Source organism: Rhopalosiphum maidis, chromosome 4 (assembly GCF_003676215.2).
Source record: "Rhopalosiphum maidis isolate BTI-1 chromosome 4, ASM367621v3, whole genome shotgun sequence".
Classification (NCBI taxonomy): domain Eukaryota; kingdom Metazoa; phylum Arthropoda; class Insecta; order Hemiptera; family Aphididae; genus Rhopalosiphum; species Rhopalosiphum maidis.
In genome coordinates this window covers 5,811,263-5,829,357 of record NC_040880.1, presented here as the reverse complement: position 1 = coordinate 5,829,357, position 18,095 = coordinate 5,811,263, and the positions used below count along the sequence as shown (strand labels likewise).

The window sequence follows — 18,095 nt, the reverse complement described above, 5'->3', positions numbered from 1 at the left end:
CGTTTTGTTACTCACGTCCTCTGAGCTTCATTTTTCTGACGTTGAGTACTTCCCGGTGTCCGATGCAAAACGTGTTCGGGTTGTTGCTGTCGTTTGGGAACTGCGTACAGTCCCGGTGTTCGTGATACGCTTCGAATATGTCAAAAAAGAAACCACAGCTCCGAATTGTCTCTGTGGTTTGAAAATTGGACGATTAATAATATAGTCGAGGCTAATATTGCTGTACTAAGTTTTCAGCTTTCCGTTACAGTTCATGCTAAAAACTCGGGAAACGTATAGACAATTATGTTATAATTTAAAAAAGACGTGGCGATTTTTTAAATGTACTTATTGTGATCGACTATTTTTTAGTTCCTATATAGGGTGTTTAAATGCTATACATTTTTGCGATACACTTCTAAACTTTTTCTTATTAATTATTGTTCATTTAAATTTTTTTTTTTTTTTAATAAATGTGACTTGATTAATACATTCTTTGTTTTTAAATGCTGAACCAACCATTTTAGTTTAAATATTGAATCATACTTAATTCTTTCTTATTTATAATACCAATATTTTGGGGAGTATCTAAAACTAAAATGAGTACCTATAATACTATTTAGTTCATTTCACGCTTGGCCAAAAATTCATCGACATTATAAAATAAAAACGGGCTTTATATTTCATGTAGAAATTATTTTGATTTTTTAAAAAAAAAAACAATTAAAATTTAACATAATTTATATGATTTGTTATAAAAAGAATAAAAAAAATAACCTGAAAAATTATTATTATCATTTTTTTTAACCCGAAAATCGATTGAGATGATAAGTTTTTTCTGTAAAAAGAAACCACTGTAGGTGTGGTAATTGTTAGTATATACTATAATATACATTTGTTTACCTTTACAAAGCGACTGACAAGGTTTCAATTTTCGGTCTCCACAGCCTTTGGAGGCAAGAAGCGCACAAAAGTACAGTGCTGTCAACTCGTAGCAACGGACATTTACAACAGACTCCAATGCTATCAACTCTCTGGGATCCTTTTTATACCATAGAAGTAAGTTTAGTTAATTAGTGCATATTTGTTTTAACATCAAAATAAAATCCAATCGTAACTCGAATCGAAAGAGAACATAATATAATATTTAAATATGTATGTATATATAATATATAAACCGGTGTCAGTCTTAGAATATTATTATATTATTTTCAACAGGGTCCGGAACCATAATTGAAACGACGATAACTTTTATATAGATACCAGTTTTAAACTGGAAGCTAACATAATATCATGTCACAAGCTAATACACAAACTAACTATAATAGATACTGAATGTAAGTCGTCATAAAGTAGACAGTGTTTCGATGAAATTGTTAACAATTTGATACATGTCTTATACTTTTGAAAATTGTATACAGTTATTCATTGAATTACGACCAAAACTGATGGCTGTTTGTTATGGTTTCACCGCCATTGATTACATTGCACACACACACACACACACACACACACACACACACACACACACACACACACATACATAATATTATTTATATGTTCTCTTTCGAGTGATATCTGATATCAATAACTTGTAATAATAATTACGTATTCTGTCTTGTAAGGTATAGTGTACAGGTACTGTGGTAAGGTGGATGTGACGTTTTGACAAAAAGACGGTAGGCAAGTGCCTGTGCAGTAAAATTGTGCATTAGTGACAAAAATAAAATACAACGTGTGTGTGAACAATTCATTATTCTACATAATATAATATATTTAAATTACTATTATACCATAATAATCATAATGATAACATAATATGACTGTATATAATGTAAAACCGTGTACAGCGTATTTTTAAACATTTACCGTCGGTACGCAGAATTGGCAAGAAAAGTTGTTATATTAATTATAGCTATTAATCGGTATTTAATTATTCTTTATTTGTTTATATTTATTGACAAGTGGAATGAAACTTAATTAAAATCTGCTATATGTAATTGATATATTTTTTACGAAAAGGAAGGTAAATAATATACATAATATATTATTTTTTTTTTTGTATATTATAATAACAAAATTTAAAACATTAATTGTATTATAATATAATTTATTTCTAATTCTGTGAAATAAAAAAAATGTACTAAACGAAAAATAACTGTGTTTTGCACCAAAAACGTTATTAAAATTCTCGAGAGGGTTAAATATTAAAATGTTATAAATAATATGAAAGAAATGTAACCCGTCCAGTAACTTGATTATAATTAACTCATTTTTAACTCATTAAAATTATCCTCAGTCTTGGATACAAGTACCTACTGAATAAAAGTATTACCATACAGTTGGGTTTTTTACGGTTTGGCACGTGACGTTTTATTTTTTTTTAGTGAATATTATGATATTATAGGTAATGGGTCATAATACGTAGTAGATCGTAAATTATATTTTAGTGGCGGCGATATTATGACGACAATGTTTTTAAAGACTGAAACAGCGCTGCACACGGACAATACTAATATTATTACGAGTCATGACAATAGGTTTGCGTTTAAATATATGATGTAAATAACAACTACAATTTAATATAAGTACCTATATTATTTTACTATAAAAAAGGGCAACAAAAGTTGAGTTTGGTTTTTTCGAAATCGTATACATTCGTATAATATTGTTTTATGAATAACTATTATACAGAACATATTATTTTTTGCTAATTGTTTTATACACCAACGGCTTATAGTATATATGAAGATTCATCAATAAATTAATATATTGCTTATCCTCATTTTTTTTTTTTATTTAATAATGAATTTATTCAAATTCTATTTTTTATTTTATTTTAAATGTAGGTTCTTAAAGACCACGTTTTCGTTGAGATTTGTTTTACTACTTAAGGAGTATCTTATGGCAATACAAATCTGTTTCAGAATGTAAACCCTTTTTCTTCACTGTAAATTATTTAGTAATCATTTTGATATACCTAATTCGAAATTTAAATTAGTAGATTTTCATTAATTAAAATGTTTATACTATAAGGATAAAAATCCTAAAACTGGTTTTACAAAAATATAAATTAGTCGTGTTATACTTGAACCGTTCTTATAAATTATAAATATTGATAAATTAATATAAACTAATAAAATACAATATATTTCAAATAAATTCAAATCTATTATTGTGATTCTATTATCCTTAGTACAAAAAGATAAATAACTTAAAAACTATTCTTTTTCTACGCAAATTTTCCGAATTTTATATTACAATTAACTATTTAAAATAGATGCTCTCATTTAAAAAACAGAAGTTTGCATTTTCATGGGACACTCCTTAAGTAGTACAAAAAAATCTCAAACATTTTAAAATATATTCTTTGTAAGCATAGGACATAGATACTTAAAAATTCTAACAATCAGATTTTGAATAACTACGTTACTCAAGTAGAAAAGGAAGAACATGTTTGGCAAATCATTCTGTATGATATAAATTATAATTATATTATAATAATTAATAATATATTATATACCATGCCAAAGTGTGAAAACCGTAAGGTTCTAATGCTTATGATATTATAATCGTTATTATTACGGACTAATTTCATCGGCACATAAGATTATTATTTTTAAGTAGTAGGCACGTGATAATTATTTATGTAAAATGTAGATACGAAAAAAATTCTCTTCGATGTTGGGTCGTTGAATCTTTTCCAGTGCACGAGATCGTAGTTAAATTAGAAACAGAAAATAATATTTAATATCATAATTTATTATTACAACATTTTATGCATTATTTATTATCACGAATATAATTTATATTTATACAATACCGGAACGCGCGACTGGCGTTACGGAATTTATCGAAAACAAATCTTTTGTGTTTGACGTTTGCCCTCTTATGACCTAACGAAACTATTGTTCAACCGATGTTAAGCGAAATTAATTGTGCCCAGAGAATAATAATAATTAATAAATACAATTATTGTTCGACAGGGATGTTGCCTTACGGTTTTCGCGAACATATTTTTTTGTGATTATGTTGCATAATGTACACATACCCATATCGATATATTATATATAAACGTACATTACACAGCGGTCTGTTTGATTTTATATTATCTACATACCATATTATTATAATATCCGACCGGTGGTTTTCAATCGATCGGCGTACTAAATCCCAAAAGGTATTATACGAATCTGTGATATAATGAAAACGGAAACTTTGATACAACATTGCCTTGCCGCCACCACATACCCGGCGACTGCGTGTATAATAATATGTGTATGATATGATACAAATCCGAAAAATCCAAACCAAACTCGCAAACGTAAATTATAATATATGTATATATATATATATATATATTATATTTTCAATTACAAAATTGCATGCACATCCGAGTGAATATAAAATATCTTGTTATTATACAACTACATTATACTGTGTATATATACACTATACAGTGTGCATTTGTGCACGAGACATATTATTTTTTTTTAGTTTAAATTACTTTTTGGATAGCTGACGATGGGATACATAGGATTGAAAATGGCAACGTCGTACATATCATCAACCGCCGGCGGATTCGGCAGAATGATCGGAACATAATTTTTTTTCGGAGTCGATGCTGAAAATAAATAACATGCAAAGTAAAAATGATTATTGTTGACATCGTGCGCCCCCCCATACCACCGATATCCATGTGGAAACCTCGGAACTAGGAAGCATAATGTTTGTAAATTATATTTACACATACACAAGTAGGTATAGTGTTGTAGTGCACTTAATAAATACATATATATTACATAGTAGTCATAATAATTCGCGGAAAAGCTCGTTTCGTTGAATTATTAAAAATTAAAAATGTCAATTCGATATTTTCGACGATGACGCTCAACTTATGGTGCGATACTATTATACTAATAAATTGAGCTGTGTTAATGCGTTATTAGACCAATGTTTACACAATACTACATTATAATTTAAACAAAAAAAAGATATGCACTTATCTATACTGATATTTTAACTGTGTGAAAATGTTTATTGCAAGTTGTAATCTTTTAATTTTATATTTAGTAATTATTGGATTTATTTAAACTGTGAACTCATGGCCTCCACACGAACATGTTCAGTGGGGGATCATTATCTTCTCAAAGAATAAATAAAAACAAAAATAAATAAACTAAAATATATTTACATAGAATATGAATGATTTTTAACGTTCAGGATCATAGAAAACAGAAACGACGAATTGTCATTAAAATGGTTTCGGGTTCTAAAGAGATGGAAAATAATTTTAGACGGCGGGAAACCTGGAATGCGCATATTGCGTAGGAGGATAGCTGACCTTACTATGTTTATTATACTTTACACTGTGGTGTACAATATACGTGATTGTGGTAGATATATGTAAATATAATAATTTTGTGTAGCAGATTTTATACTATTTTCACCTGTCATGTTTGACGACGGGTCGGTGGTGGCAGCGTGCACCGACGAAAGGTCAGCGTCAACGGAAATGGTCTTGAACGGCGAACCGCTGCCATTGATATAGTCTACTGCGGAGGCCGCGGCGTTTGAGTTCCGCATGATAGTCGACGCCGTTTTGCTTACGGATATTTGACCGCCACCACTGCTGGGTAACCCCACTATGGAAACACGAAAATCATTAGGACGTACCTACACTGTAATGATATGTTATGTTATTCAAGTCGCGGGCAAAAGCCGGAACCGGAAAAACAAAAAGTGTCCGCTGTACCCGCTCAAGTAACATCGTCGTAGTTAATCCGGCTTTTGCCAAGACAGGACTGTATTAATTGTGTCCAACATCAATAGTAAATTTAGTAAATGATGGTTAGTGGCCCGAATAAATATTTATATATTATATTATTTGTGAAATCCAGATTTGCTCGTAAAAAAAAAAATAACTAAAATTATGAAAAACCTGAATTTTAACTAAGTTAACTATAAATACCTTTATACCTAATGTTTCGAATATCTAATTAGAATTTATGTTATTGTTTGGAGTGACTTGTTTTCACGACTAAATTGTTTGTTTTTAATTATTGCATATTTACATAATTAGTACATTTTTCTGAATATATTTATCCTACATTTGATGCATGTAATTTATAATTCTCTGTTCCTATAAATTTTTAGTAACGAGTGAACTAAAAAAATATTTAAAACCTCAATAAAATTAGTTCAGCATAATTATATATTTTTATGTTATTTTAAGGTTACCTCGTACGAAAAATATTAAAAGCACTGTAATAAATATCAGTATGGCGATGTTGTACACCACTTGTCGCCTTTGCAGCCGAATGAATACTTCAGTAACATCAATGGCTTCGGTCCCCAATACCTGTGAAATAATATTGTTCACATTTAATGTTTCAATGGATAATTATTATTCTTATTTTTATATTTTACATAAATCTAAGTCATACATTTATTTCTTTGCTCACAATCTAAATTGATTTGCACAAATATTGTATAGGTGATAAACTGATAATTTGTATTAAACTAAAACATCATAAACATTAGTTTATATATTATTATTTAGTAGTTGTTTCTCATCATCGGTGAACTGATTGTCAAAATATACTTATATACTCGTGGTTCCCTCGCCATGTTTATTTAATAATATCATAGCCCATAGGTATAATTAATTTACATAGCAATATTACATTTACAATATCTTGGCACGGTAAAAATCTGCATTATATTTTCTTAAGATAACCTAACTTTAAGACGGTATATATTATGCCTCGGTGTTTTCTCACTCTATTATGAAATGTTATAAATTTTAACTTATAATAATATTATGATGATGATGCATTGTTGTGTCGTACAACCGCTATAAAATAGACGAAACCACGAAGGAGATATTGAGGATGAACCATTTGCCGTTATCAACGTATATCAGAATATTTCAATAATTTAATTTAATAATATTATATAATCACTGTAACACGTCTTGCTTTTGTGTTGTTTTTGTCTATAACAATTAATATGACGTACGATTTATACCTCGTGGCTTATGGTTAGAGCTCGGGACTTCTAGGAGTATGCATGTTTTTAAATAATCATTAAAAACATAGCTAAGTAATATAGAAATTCGTTTCATAGCAATACGAGTTTGTATTTAAAATTTATAATTTCATATTTTTCATATTTGACAATTATTATTTATATGAATGAGTAAATTTTTAATTCCCAATTAAGGAAAATAATTATCTCAGATAATTAATCAAATTATTCTATTTAATCAAATCTATCTATTTATGTATCATATCTAAAAATATTATTATTATTATTTATTATAAATATACTTTTTTTAAATGCATATTTAGAGATTCTTTAGCGCATAAATACATGCATATTTTAAGGATTTTTAGGACCTAAAGTCCTTAGCCCTACTTATGGTAAATAAATTTAACTAAGAATAATTAATTAATATTAATACGATTTTGAATAGTCTGAGCCGTATTATAAATTATAATGGTACGAGTATTGACTGAGAGTATATTATTTTATACCTTTATAATATGCTAAAAGTGAACAAACTGACAAAATTTAAATTTTTTAATATGTTATGGACTATTTAAAAATGTGTTTTGTTTTACAGAAAATAAAAACGTAATTTCCTATCAAATGTTTGTCATTTGCGCATAATTTTAAAACGACCAGAAAAAAAATATACATAGGAATTTGAGTTTTTTCAACGAAATGTAATCAAAATATCGGCTTAGTGAGCGTTTCCGATATAAATCCACGAGATTGTATTACTTTTGCTCCAATGAATAACCTGAATTACGAAGATCTGAAAATTTAATATTATTTGTGATTTTAATACCCGATTTATGTCATTAATAATAATAATAATAATAATATTTAACTAAACTACGACCTTTAACATTTACTGTATGCCTTTAATATAGTAACCAAGTAAGGATTATAATTTTGAGAAACGTTAACGTTTATTTGTTAAAATATACAAAGATATCTATTTTATAATATAATATAATATTTTTCATGTATTATTTGGAAAGCATTATAATATAAATTATTATATAAAGGGATTTTTTCAAATCAGGGATTCTCATTTTTCTGAACTATTTATAAATATAATTTTATAGCTAAATAAACAGTTTTATAATATAATTATTTAAATCACTAATAAAAAAAAAAAAAAATGTTTGTAAAAACAAATAAAATTTATTTTTGCCATTTTTGTCTTAAATTAATTTTCATAATCTTAGAAACGTTAAGGAATTTTTGGACGAAAAACTACCCTGTATTATAAAGTAGTATAAGTAATAGGTAATAGTTATACTCTTATATTATTTTATACTACGTGACCAAGCCGGATAAGGAGATGACAGGAGGAGCAGTCCCGCAAGCCATTCATTTTTGGGGCCCATATTTAACCAAAAAATATTATTTTTTTTTTTTAATGCATTTAAAAAAATAAAATTGTTTTAATATATATTTAATTATAAAACAAAAATATTCTTATTCTTACACCTTGAAACATTATTGAATGATAAAAAATATTAAATTCATATTCCAATTATTATTGATAAAAATATAATGAAGTTTGTAAATTAAAATTGGAGTTAAGTAAAGTATAATTTTGATGAAAGCCACGCATTGAATTTTTTTAAATAGTTTTATGAAAAATCATTGCAGGATGCATTTCCAATATTTTAATCACTCTTGGATTATATATTTAACTATCCCAGTTTTCATAAATATAGAAGATTATATAGATTAATATAGTCAGATTTAAAAAAAAAATAAAATCGTTAATTAAATTTTACTCAAAAATGTAAATTTTGTAAATTATCAATTTTAATAAAACTTTACACTAATTTGCAAAAAAAAAAAACTAGGAAAAAATCTATGTTATAATTCTTTAGTAACTAATACTGTAGTATGATCATTATACACGCATAATATATGTGTATAATATATTATTACTCGGTTATTATTTAATAGTCTTTAATATATTTATTTTTTGTAAAATTTAAATTATTCAGTTTTATCTAATAAGACCGTAAAAATGTAGTGAAGTTAAAGTTAAAAAGGCCTATTAAGTGTACCTATGATATCTCGGGGCAAATTGATAATTGATCCTTAAACCAACCTTACGTGTGACTCAAATTTGTTTAAATCGGACTGGTGTGCATTAAAATCATAAAGCTCTTATGTCGCCTACAATATGTAATTAATAACACTATTGTAATTAGTATAACAAATATTTAGGCATACAGTCACAGAGCGATAAAATAATTTAAACTATATAATATAGTGTGTGCACACATTATTAAGTGCTGTACATACAATAATGTAGCGTTAGACGTTCGTGCAAACAACAAGGAAACGTAAGTAATTAAAACGTTTGCCGCAAGCGAGTGTATTCAGTGTTGGAATACTTAGTAAATCGTGATAATGTGGTGATGGAAAAATAAAATATTGCACGCGGAAGCAAAAATAATAACCAAAACTTTCATTGGACGATGGTAAATCGCAACGTTTTAATAACTCGAATACTAGAATTATTATTATTATGAAATATAATTAACTAATATTCCGGTCGATGACTTTAGCTCCTTAACGTCGATAAATGAACCAATATCTGGTTTACATTTTAACGTGTTAGAAATTTGTAACTAATATTGTAATATTTGTAGCTTGGTATACATTAAAATAAGTACCGTGTAAAACGTTTTGGGAAAGAATTATATGTTCCTAATAATACACGTATACTCCATTATAAATTAATAAATACCTACTAATTATGCATATAATAAATAATCGTATACAAATAATTGCGTATCAGTGTCACATGAATGATTTTTGTATGGAAAAATCCCGTAAATAAATGGAAAAAAACCTTAGGTAACCTATGTAAAGGAAAAAATTGGGATTTTTAATGTATTTATAGGCATAGAAAAGATATGTAGGTAATAAGTATCTACTTATTAAGCCCCCCCCCTCCATCATAGTATTATATTATTCTAAGTATATAACACGTTATAAAATGCACAAAAAGATGTTTTTGTAATTTTTTTCAATAATATTGTAATCCTATTACCCCGAAACTATTTTTGAATGCTATTTTATTTGTTTTGCGTATAAACATGTTTATACTGCTAAAATCAGTCAATATTACAGCGATATGTGACGACAATATTATATGTTCCAGCTTTTTATAAAAAAAAAAATTATTTCATACAATGTTTTATTAAAAAAAAAAATCTATATGCGGGTTGATTTGATCTCCCACATCCCCCTCGTATATGCCCGGTATCGTCCATAGTTTATAGTGTCGAGGAAACACCAAAGAAATCGTTATAAAAGCAACAGGATATTAACATTATATTAATAAAAACCAATGAACAATACCAACATAATTTTCAACAGAAAACCGCTGCAGACATTGCTGTGATACAACACGTGTTTGATGCGCATAATATTATGATATTTTGTTAAATACTATCAACCTTAAAATGCGTAGAGAATATTAATAATAATATCGTGGTGTAATGCCCGCGCGTATGCCGCACCGGCGGTGGTATTGATATTATAACATTTATAACACTTTTCGTACTGTATGACGCGTCTATCGACCCGTTGTATAGAGAGGACGAAAGACTCTTACACGCGGAATCCGCAGAATAATATAATAATATGCTTTCAAAATAAAGCTTATTTCTCTTGTTTGATCTTCGTGAAATAATAACAGAAATACGTGAAATGCGGTGTACTATGTGAATATGTGATACGCACGGCCACTTGTTGCGCACACAAACTATATTATATAGTCGGCACGTTATACCGAATCGTCGTATACATTTTACGGCTGTCATCCGTTGCGTCCAATTAATAATATTACGTCGTAAATTCCGTCCACATTATTGCGTTTTATTCGAACATTATCGTTGGGTATGACGTGTATAATATTGATGCAATGTGTACACCAGAGACGCATTCGAGAGAGCAATTTGCAGTTCCTTTGAGAAGTCAGCCGACATAAGGGAAGTCCTCCTATGACTATTTTATTCATTAACGAGTGTCGTCGCAGTTTGCTACTGTACATAATAAAATTTGGCGACGGATCGTACTTAGCTCTGCGACAGAAAGTCGAAATGTCCAATAACACGTCTAAAATTACATTGGTAAAGTTGTGTTTGCAGATATTTTGGAAACAGAAACACTTCCCGTTCAGTTTAGTAGTCAAATAGAATCCCAAATTAATTTGAATTTACCTTCTATTCACACTTCCATACATTATATTATTATTTGTATTATGTTACACATACGTACAAGTTACAAAACGTTTTTAAAATACGAAATACGCACAATAACGCAATATCGCCGTAAACCAAAATCATAAGCCTATAACTATAATCAGTAAAGCAATTATTATTGTCTACTATAATTACTTCGAAGTCCGTACACAAACAGCGAGTAGAGAAAATATATAGTTGTTATTAATAAACATATGAAATTATATTACATAGGTACTTTATTATACGTGGATTTGATATTTTTCTATCGAATAAAAACTCTTCTTAAGTTAAAAGTCTATGATTTTTATTTTTGAACGAATTTAATTAAACATTAGCAAACCCGAAAACAATTGAAAATAATATTTGTCTGTTGCATTTTTTTTTTAACTATGTTGTAATATATATTTTACATTTTTCGAGATCAATATATTTTAAATTACTAAATATTTAACCACACATATTTTTATTTCGCCGCAGTATTATATAACGCTCTATCTACGTACTCGTGAGTTAACAACAGTATAGTCGTTCTAAATATCCATTCAAACTAATCAAATAAAGATTTAAAACAAATTTGTTTAAAAACCTTTTATTACTGTGATAAGATAACTAATATATAAGAAGGCCATATTGTTTGTATCGATCGCGCACAAACTTCTTTGGAATAAATAACAAAATCGTCCGTATAATATACATGATATTATAAATGTCACCGCCTATGTTGTGTTTAATGCATGACACGCTTTCTAAAATAAATGCCGCATAAATCTTCATGATTATTATAATACTAAACTATACTATCCTACTTAATCCGTGGATAAAACGATTAATAAACGAACAAAATAATATTTTTAAAAAGATATTTTCTTGTCCTTGGCAACCATATTAAATTTAAAAAAACTCTTTTTTTTTCTGTATAACCTCTAACCAATGGCAACCATAAATAAATAAGTACATTAATTTCTGTATTTTAAGAACCAAATTCATATGCATGGCACAGTTGTAAAGGGTTTAAATTTCTGCATAATAAAAAAATAGACTTGATCACTGGGTAATGCCGATTTGCGCAAAACAAAAATCATATTCAATAATATGTCAATATGTATTATTATCTATTATTTGATAAGAAAAAAATGTATTATTAACTTTGATTTTGAAACAAAAAAATACAATAAAAAAATAAAACTAATGTAATTGTTAATTATTATAAACCATTATTACCACAAAATACATGCGCAAATAAATTTGGTGTAAAAGTACTATTGACAATAACGTATCTTTTTATTTTATCGCTAATGGTTTAGCCCAATAAGAATTCAATTTTTTTTGAAACGAATGTATAAATCATTCTATCTGTCTGTAAAAAAAAAACAGTCAAAATCGGTTCAGTTATGTTGAAAGTCAGCTCAGACACACAGACACTTTAATGTTATTTATTTGTATTTTATATCGATAAATATTGACCTAAATGTGAGCAAACCACATACATACAAGTGTATCAAATATTTTTCAATATTTCATAATTTGTTAAAACTTGATGGTTGACTTTTCACTAGTATTAAATATTTAGACGATTTATGACCATAATATTGTCTATGTAAGCGAAAATAATTATTTTGCCATCAAACTTCGTTTAACTACATAATATGGTCGATACACATTAATATCAATTAACTTGAAACATTGATCTGTCGGTCCTTTACGACCTTTGTACCCTAAAATCACGAGGTTTCTGTTAGTTATAAATTATAATAATATTAGTAACAATATCTATACTATGATATATGTTTTAAAATATTATCCTTCATATAAACTTAAATCATAATTCTATATAAATATACATACATATACTGATTTCGTCTTGATTTTTAGTTTATAACTAGTATTTATAAAAATTATTATTTTTCTCAGAATATATAATAAAAAATCAAATATTTGAAAACAAAACTTGTACACCGTAATATTATAATATAAAGAATTTTTTTTCATATTTCATGGCTACATTTTACTTTAAAATTCTTGTAAAATGTATTTAAAAAATAGTTCTCTTACTCCACTCATCATCTAAAGCAATGAAGCTTAGCGGACGTCGTTGACCATTGATTTTACTATTATTTTTGTGGAGGTAGGGAACATAATTGTCCATACTCTATGATGATATACTACAAGATTATTTTTGATAGGATGTATATTTTATAATTTTTATTTATCTATAAATCCATTAATAATATTATCACATATTGAATACAATAATATGTTTGATTTTCAACTAAAATTGTAAATATTTATAGATTGCCTGAAATGTTAGCAGATTTGAGAGTTAAAACATTATGTATTTATAAGTATACCCATTAAGGGTTACTAGCTTGGTTATACTGAAAAATATAAATTTTGCTTTAAAGTTAAATTTTATATTAACTTATCCAACTTATTGTTCATTTCTATCCAAATTCCGAATGATAAAAAATTAAAATATCAATCTTATCATTATAGAGTAATAAAGTTTAAACATAAAAATATGTAATTGCATTATAAGCTATAGCATAATATTATTCCTAATCGTATCGTGCTTATAAAGTTATCAGTAACCGTTGATGTATTGCAATGTGATTATTTTTTTTCTGTAGATTTTATTTGGTAAATGAAATATTTTGGAGTTTTAATAACCTAATGAGATGCAGCTTACACAAATTGGATATCAAACACGGATGGTATAGTGATTTGGAACTAAAGTTTATGCAAAAAACTCTTTTAGCTTCATAGTAGTTATTAAAAAGACAATGAAAATGTACATTATAAAAGATAATTTTAATAATTTTAATTGCACTTAAATCATCGGATAAAAAGCTATTGATATCCTTGTGTACCTATAATTAAAACCAAACATTTATAAATATTATATGTCAGTTAAAAATGATATTTACAGTTCAATAAATACGTATATAAGTTACCATATAGATAACCATATAGGATTATTTATACAAGTACATAATATGCTGTGTAATTTTGTCCGTTCATCCACCCTGCTCAATAATAATCATTTTAATGAAACAGCTTAACCAGATGTATTTTTTTTTCAAACAAGAGGGATAAGAACAATTATACAAACAGTGTTGTTATGAATTTATAAATTTTTTTATGAACAACAGAAAAACAATACTTTTTAATTGTGAAACAAATTTATTTAAAAAAAGTCTCCAATTCGTCTTACAGAACTACAGCACAGGTTCTCTTTTACCAAAATTTAGCCAAGCAAGTTCACGATTTCGGCATTTCGCTAAAAAATTCTGCAATGTTCAGATTTATTATCTAATTCACCGATAGCGTTTTTTTTTCTCACGGGACTTAGATAGCATACGATATTAGTATAAACGAACTCGATTCGGAGCGAACCGAATTTTAAGAATTTTTGAATTTCTATACTTACCCGGTGTTGCAGCGAGTTAGGTGAGTTTTCATTGAACTCGACGACTGCTTGCAGGCTGGCTGGTGTCGAATGGCTCTTGGTCAGCTCGGCCGTGCTGCTGGAGCTGATCGGACCGCTGTTGGCTGGCGAAAACCTGGCCCGGCCATTCCACTGATCGCACACCACGTACCTGTCTAATATGAAACGTTTCTTGTTCGACCTGGACGGTATCATTTTGGCGTGTGATGACAACAGTGGTGTTTCCATGCTCTTAGTCGAGTAGCCGGGCGACGAGTTGACGCTGAATGAGTCACTCCAGTGACCGCTGTCCTGTGAACGTTATTATACCATGGTATATTGATATTATTATATGAACGTGATATTGACCAACAGCAACACGATATGAGATTATAGAATTGTTGAAAATCGCGTTTTATTAGCATTATATAATATTATATATTATAAATATAACTTAATGTTTTAGAATGACTCGAGCTTGCATGAACGTCCACGTCAGAAATTTGACCGATTCCCCACAAATAGCACATACAACATATACGCTTTTCAAGATTCATTATATATTTATTATGTAATGATCAGTCCAATGAAAGCATCATGTATTGAACATATTAAACAAGTATGTTATTACAGTTTCGTGTTTATTACTATTTAAATTTCATATATTATGCTCTATCGTAGGAAAAGTAAAATATATTGATACATATATTTGAATTTTGAATACAATATTTGTATATGTTCAATACACATAATATATACTGCCTATTGTATAATATAAAAATGAAAAAACTTTTTTTACGTAAGCCATTATACAGTTTATTTTTGTGATTACTACGTCACATAATTTATAGATAGAGATTATTTTAATAGTCACAGTCCTAGTATTTACATATATTATATTTAAAAAATAAACCATTAAAAACTTGGTTATAAATGTAAGCACATCTGTCAAAAATAAAGTTAAATAAAATTAAAAAAAACTGTATTTATTAATTATTTTAAATTAAAAAATTAGTATTTCACTGAAAACTATTCTAACCAACAAATATAAATTGTTAAAGATTATGAGCTTATCTTTGCAAATTGTAATTAACTTGGAAAGCTTTTCGCCTGCTGTGTTTTTTGAAGATAACCGAGTTCATTTCTATAAATGTTAAAAAACAATTTGCAGATCTCCAAAGATATATTTAATTAGTGGTGTTTATAGTAATAGGTGTAAATTTCTTTATTAGTTATTTAATAATATTTAGAAACATATTATGGTATTCTATTACGTATACCTATTATATTATATTTCCAGTAAAAATAAAAAATTTAAAGTAATCGATTGAAATAATTAAGACTTTTTTTAAATTAAAATCGTATTTCTATAGTTAATTTTAAATCTCTTTTTCGATCTAATCTATCATGGTAACTATCGTAGATACCGACTATCTGATACTATTGAAATGTGCTATCTATATACCAATTATGATTTTGATCTAATAGCATTAAGTAAAAACATTTTAATGCTATATTTAATGTTTTAATAAATTAGTCTTTTAGTATTAAAGAAATTATACCCAAAACAGATTTTAGAGAGCTTTTGACACACGATCTAATACTCTTCCTAGGGCCTGATAACTATGTTACACTGTTGGATGATAAAAAAAAAAAAAGGTTATGATTATCCGATTGTCAAATCAAAATATTGTATAAACCTAGAAACTTTTACTTAACCTATCCATCTATAAGTTACAAATTGTTCAAGCCTTATTTTTATTCAACATTATTTATTGAAATGTAATGGATGAGGACATGCATTTTCAAAGAAGCGTCTATATTTCCGGCAATATAATAGAAGACTTACAATATAGGCAGTGTTTTGACTTTTTTGCATAACCTTCCTAGATAATGCTATAAATATATAAGTACTGTGGAAATACCTACTTCATAGATAAATATAAAGTTAATCAAAATACTACTACCACCATATCACCTCACCTGTCTATTGGGTGACATAGTCATAGCTGGCGTCATCATCTCGTAACTCTCGCGGCTACCACCGTCCAGCGGCTCGGAAATGCATTTGATGGGTGGCGGTACTTTGAATCTTCTGGCGCGTAGTTGCGGTTGTTGCTGCGGTTGCGGTTGCTGTTGTGGCTGCTGTGGTGGCTGTGGTTGTTGTGGTTGTTGTGGTTGTTGTGGCTGCTGCGGCTGTTGTTGGACAACGACCACGTCTTTGGGATGATCTTCGATGTACCCTCTGATGGTCTGTCGGTCGGTCGGTAAATCGCCAGCGCAGATATTTGTCGCACGCGGCGGTGGTGGCAACTTGTATTGGGCCGGCCGGGGACCTATCACTGGCGGTCCCGGATTTCGTCTTGCTGGAATCAAAGGCACCCCTGTCGGTGGAGTGATCGAGTACAACGCCTGCAAAAAAAAAAAAACGTTTAACGTATTTAAGGACGCATCCCAGCAAAATTAAAGCGAAACGTCAGTCAGTGTGGCTTATATTAACAGTAAAGAGATTATACGACGTGGAGTGTTTTTCGATTTGTATCCACATTGTATATAGACTTCGTTTTTATTTTTATATTGTAGTATTATTGATCGTTTTCAATACATTATGAGATGAGTAAAAATATAAATTAATATTTAAAGGTGACAATTTTAATTTTAAGAGCAATATTATCGCACAAAAACTCAACGAATATAAGAGCGCCGAATGACAAAAATCAAATCTTTCAAGTATTAATTTAAAATATAAAATCACACGTTTTAGATTTTATCAAATTTCAATTACGATATTGTATAGTCTATATAGAGAAATTTAATCAGTGAACCGTTTATTTTATAGCGTTGAAAAATACGTTGGAATTATTTACGTTTTCTTTCGGTATCTTAAAAAGGCGTATACCAGCGATCGGCGGTATATTTATAGTATATTTGACCATTTTTCTTATAATGCGTATTTATATTATGTGTATACTTATACCCAACATCACAGTATCCCATTATGTTAAATTTAAGTACCAATAATTTTTATTTTTTTATAAATTATTATTATACTAAATCATATTAGAAAAAAGCTACAAATAAATTGTTCCACGTATATTATTTATATACTTAAAATTCTGTCTCTATACTATAGATGCATTTACAATCGAAATGTCACATTTATAATATTGTAAAATAAAATTCATTCAATTATTTTATATAAAACGCTGTTCATTTAATTTGTTCTTATTTTTATTTGAAATTTTTTTCTACCGAAATTGTACCTACTTATATAAGTTACTACGGAATTGGTCAATAATATAATTTAATATTTATAAATGGTGTGTTTTCTACGTAGTATTTGTTTTTACATCTTTGAAGTTTAAATTATATTTTTATTTATTTAATAAATTTTC

The 18,095-nt window shown here is 28.1% G+C and overlaps 1 protein-coding gene across 2 annotated transcripts in view; it reads right to left on the bottom strand.

The window, feature by feature from the left end:
* The window catches only part of LOC113561097 (atrial natriuretic peptide-converting enzyme-like), a 117,776-nt gene that overhangs the window by 35,766 nt on the left and 63,915 nt on the right, over window positions 1-18,095 (bottom strand). For both annotated transcript variants that reach the window (XM_026967318.1, XM_026967316.1), the window contains exons 4-11: window positions 16,684-17,112; window positions 14,704-15,012; window positions 6,220-6,340; window positions 5,430-5,624; window positions 4,487-4,603; window positions 1,588-1,670; window positions 883-1,021; window positions 16-171 (exon numbers count right to left, since the gene is read on the bottom strand). In XM_026967318.1, coding sequence (XP_026823119.1) covers window positions 16-171; window positions 883-1,021; window positions 1,588-1,670; window positions 4,487-4,603; window positions 5,430-5,624; window positions 6,220-6,340; window positions 14,704-15,012; window positions 16,684-17,112 — 1,549 coding nt within the window. The remainder of the gene's footprint in view (window positions 1-15; window positions 172-882; window positions 1,022-1,587; window positions 1,671-4,486; window positions 4,604-5,429; window positions 5,625-6,219; window positions 6,341-14,703; window positions 15,013-16,683; window positions 17,113-18,095) is intronic.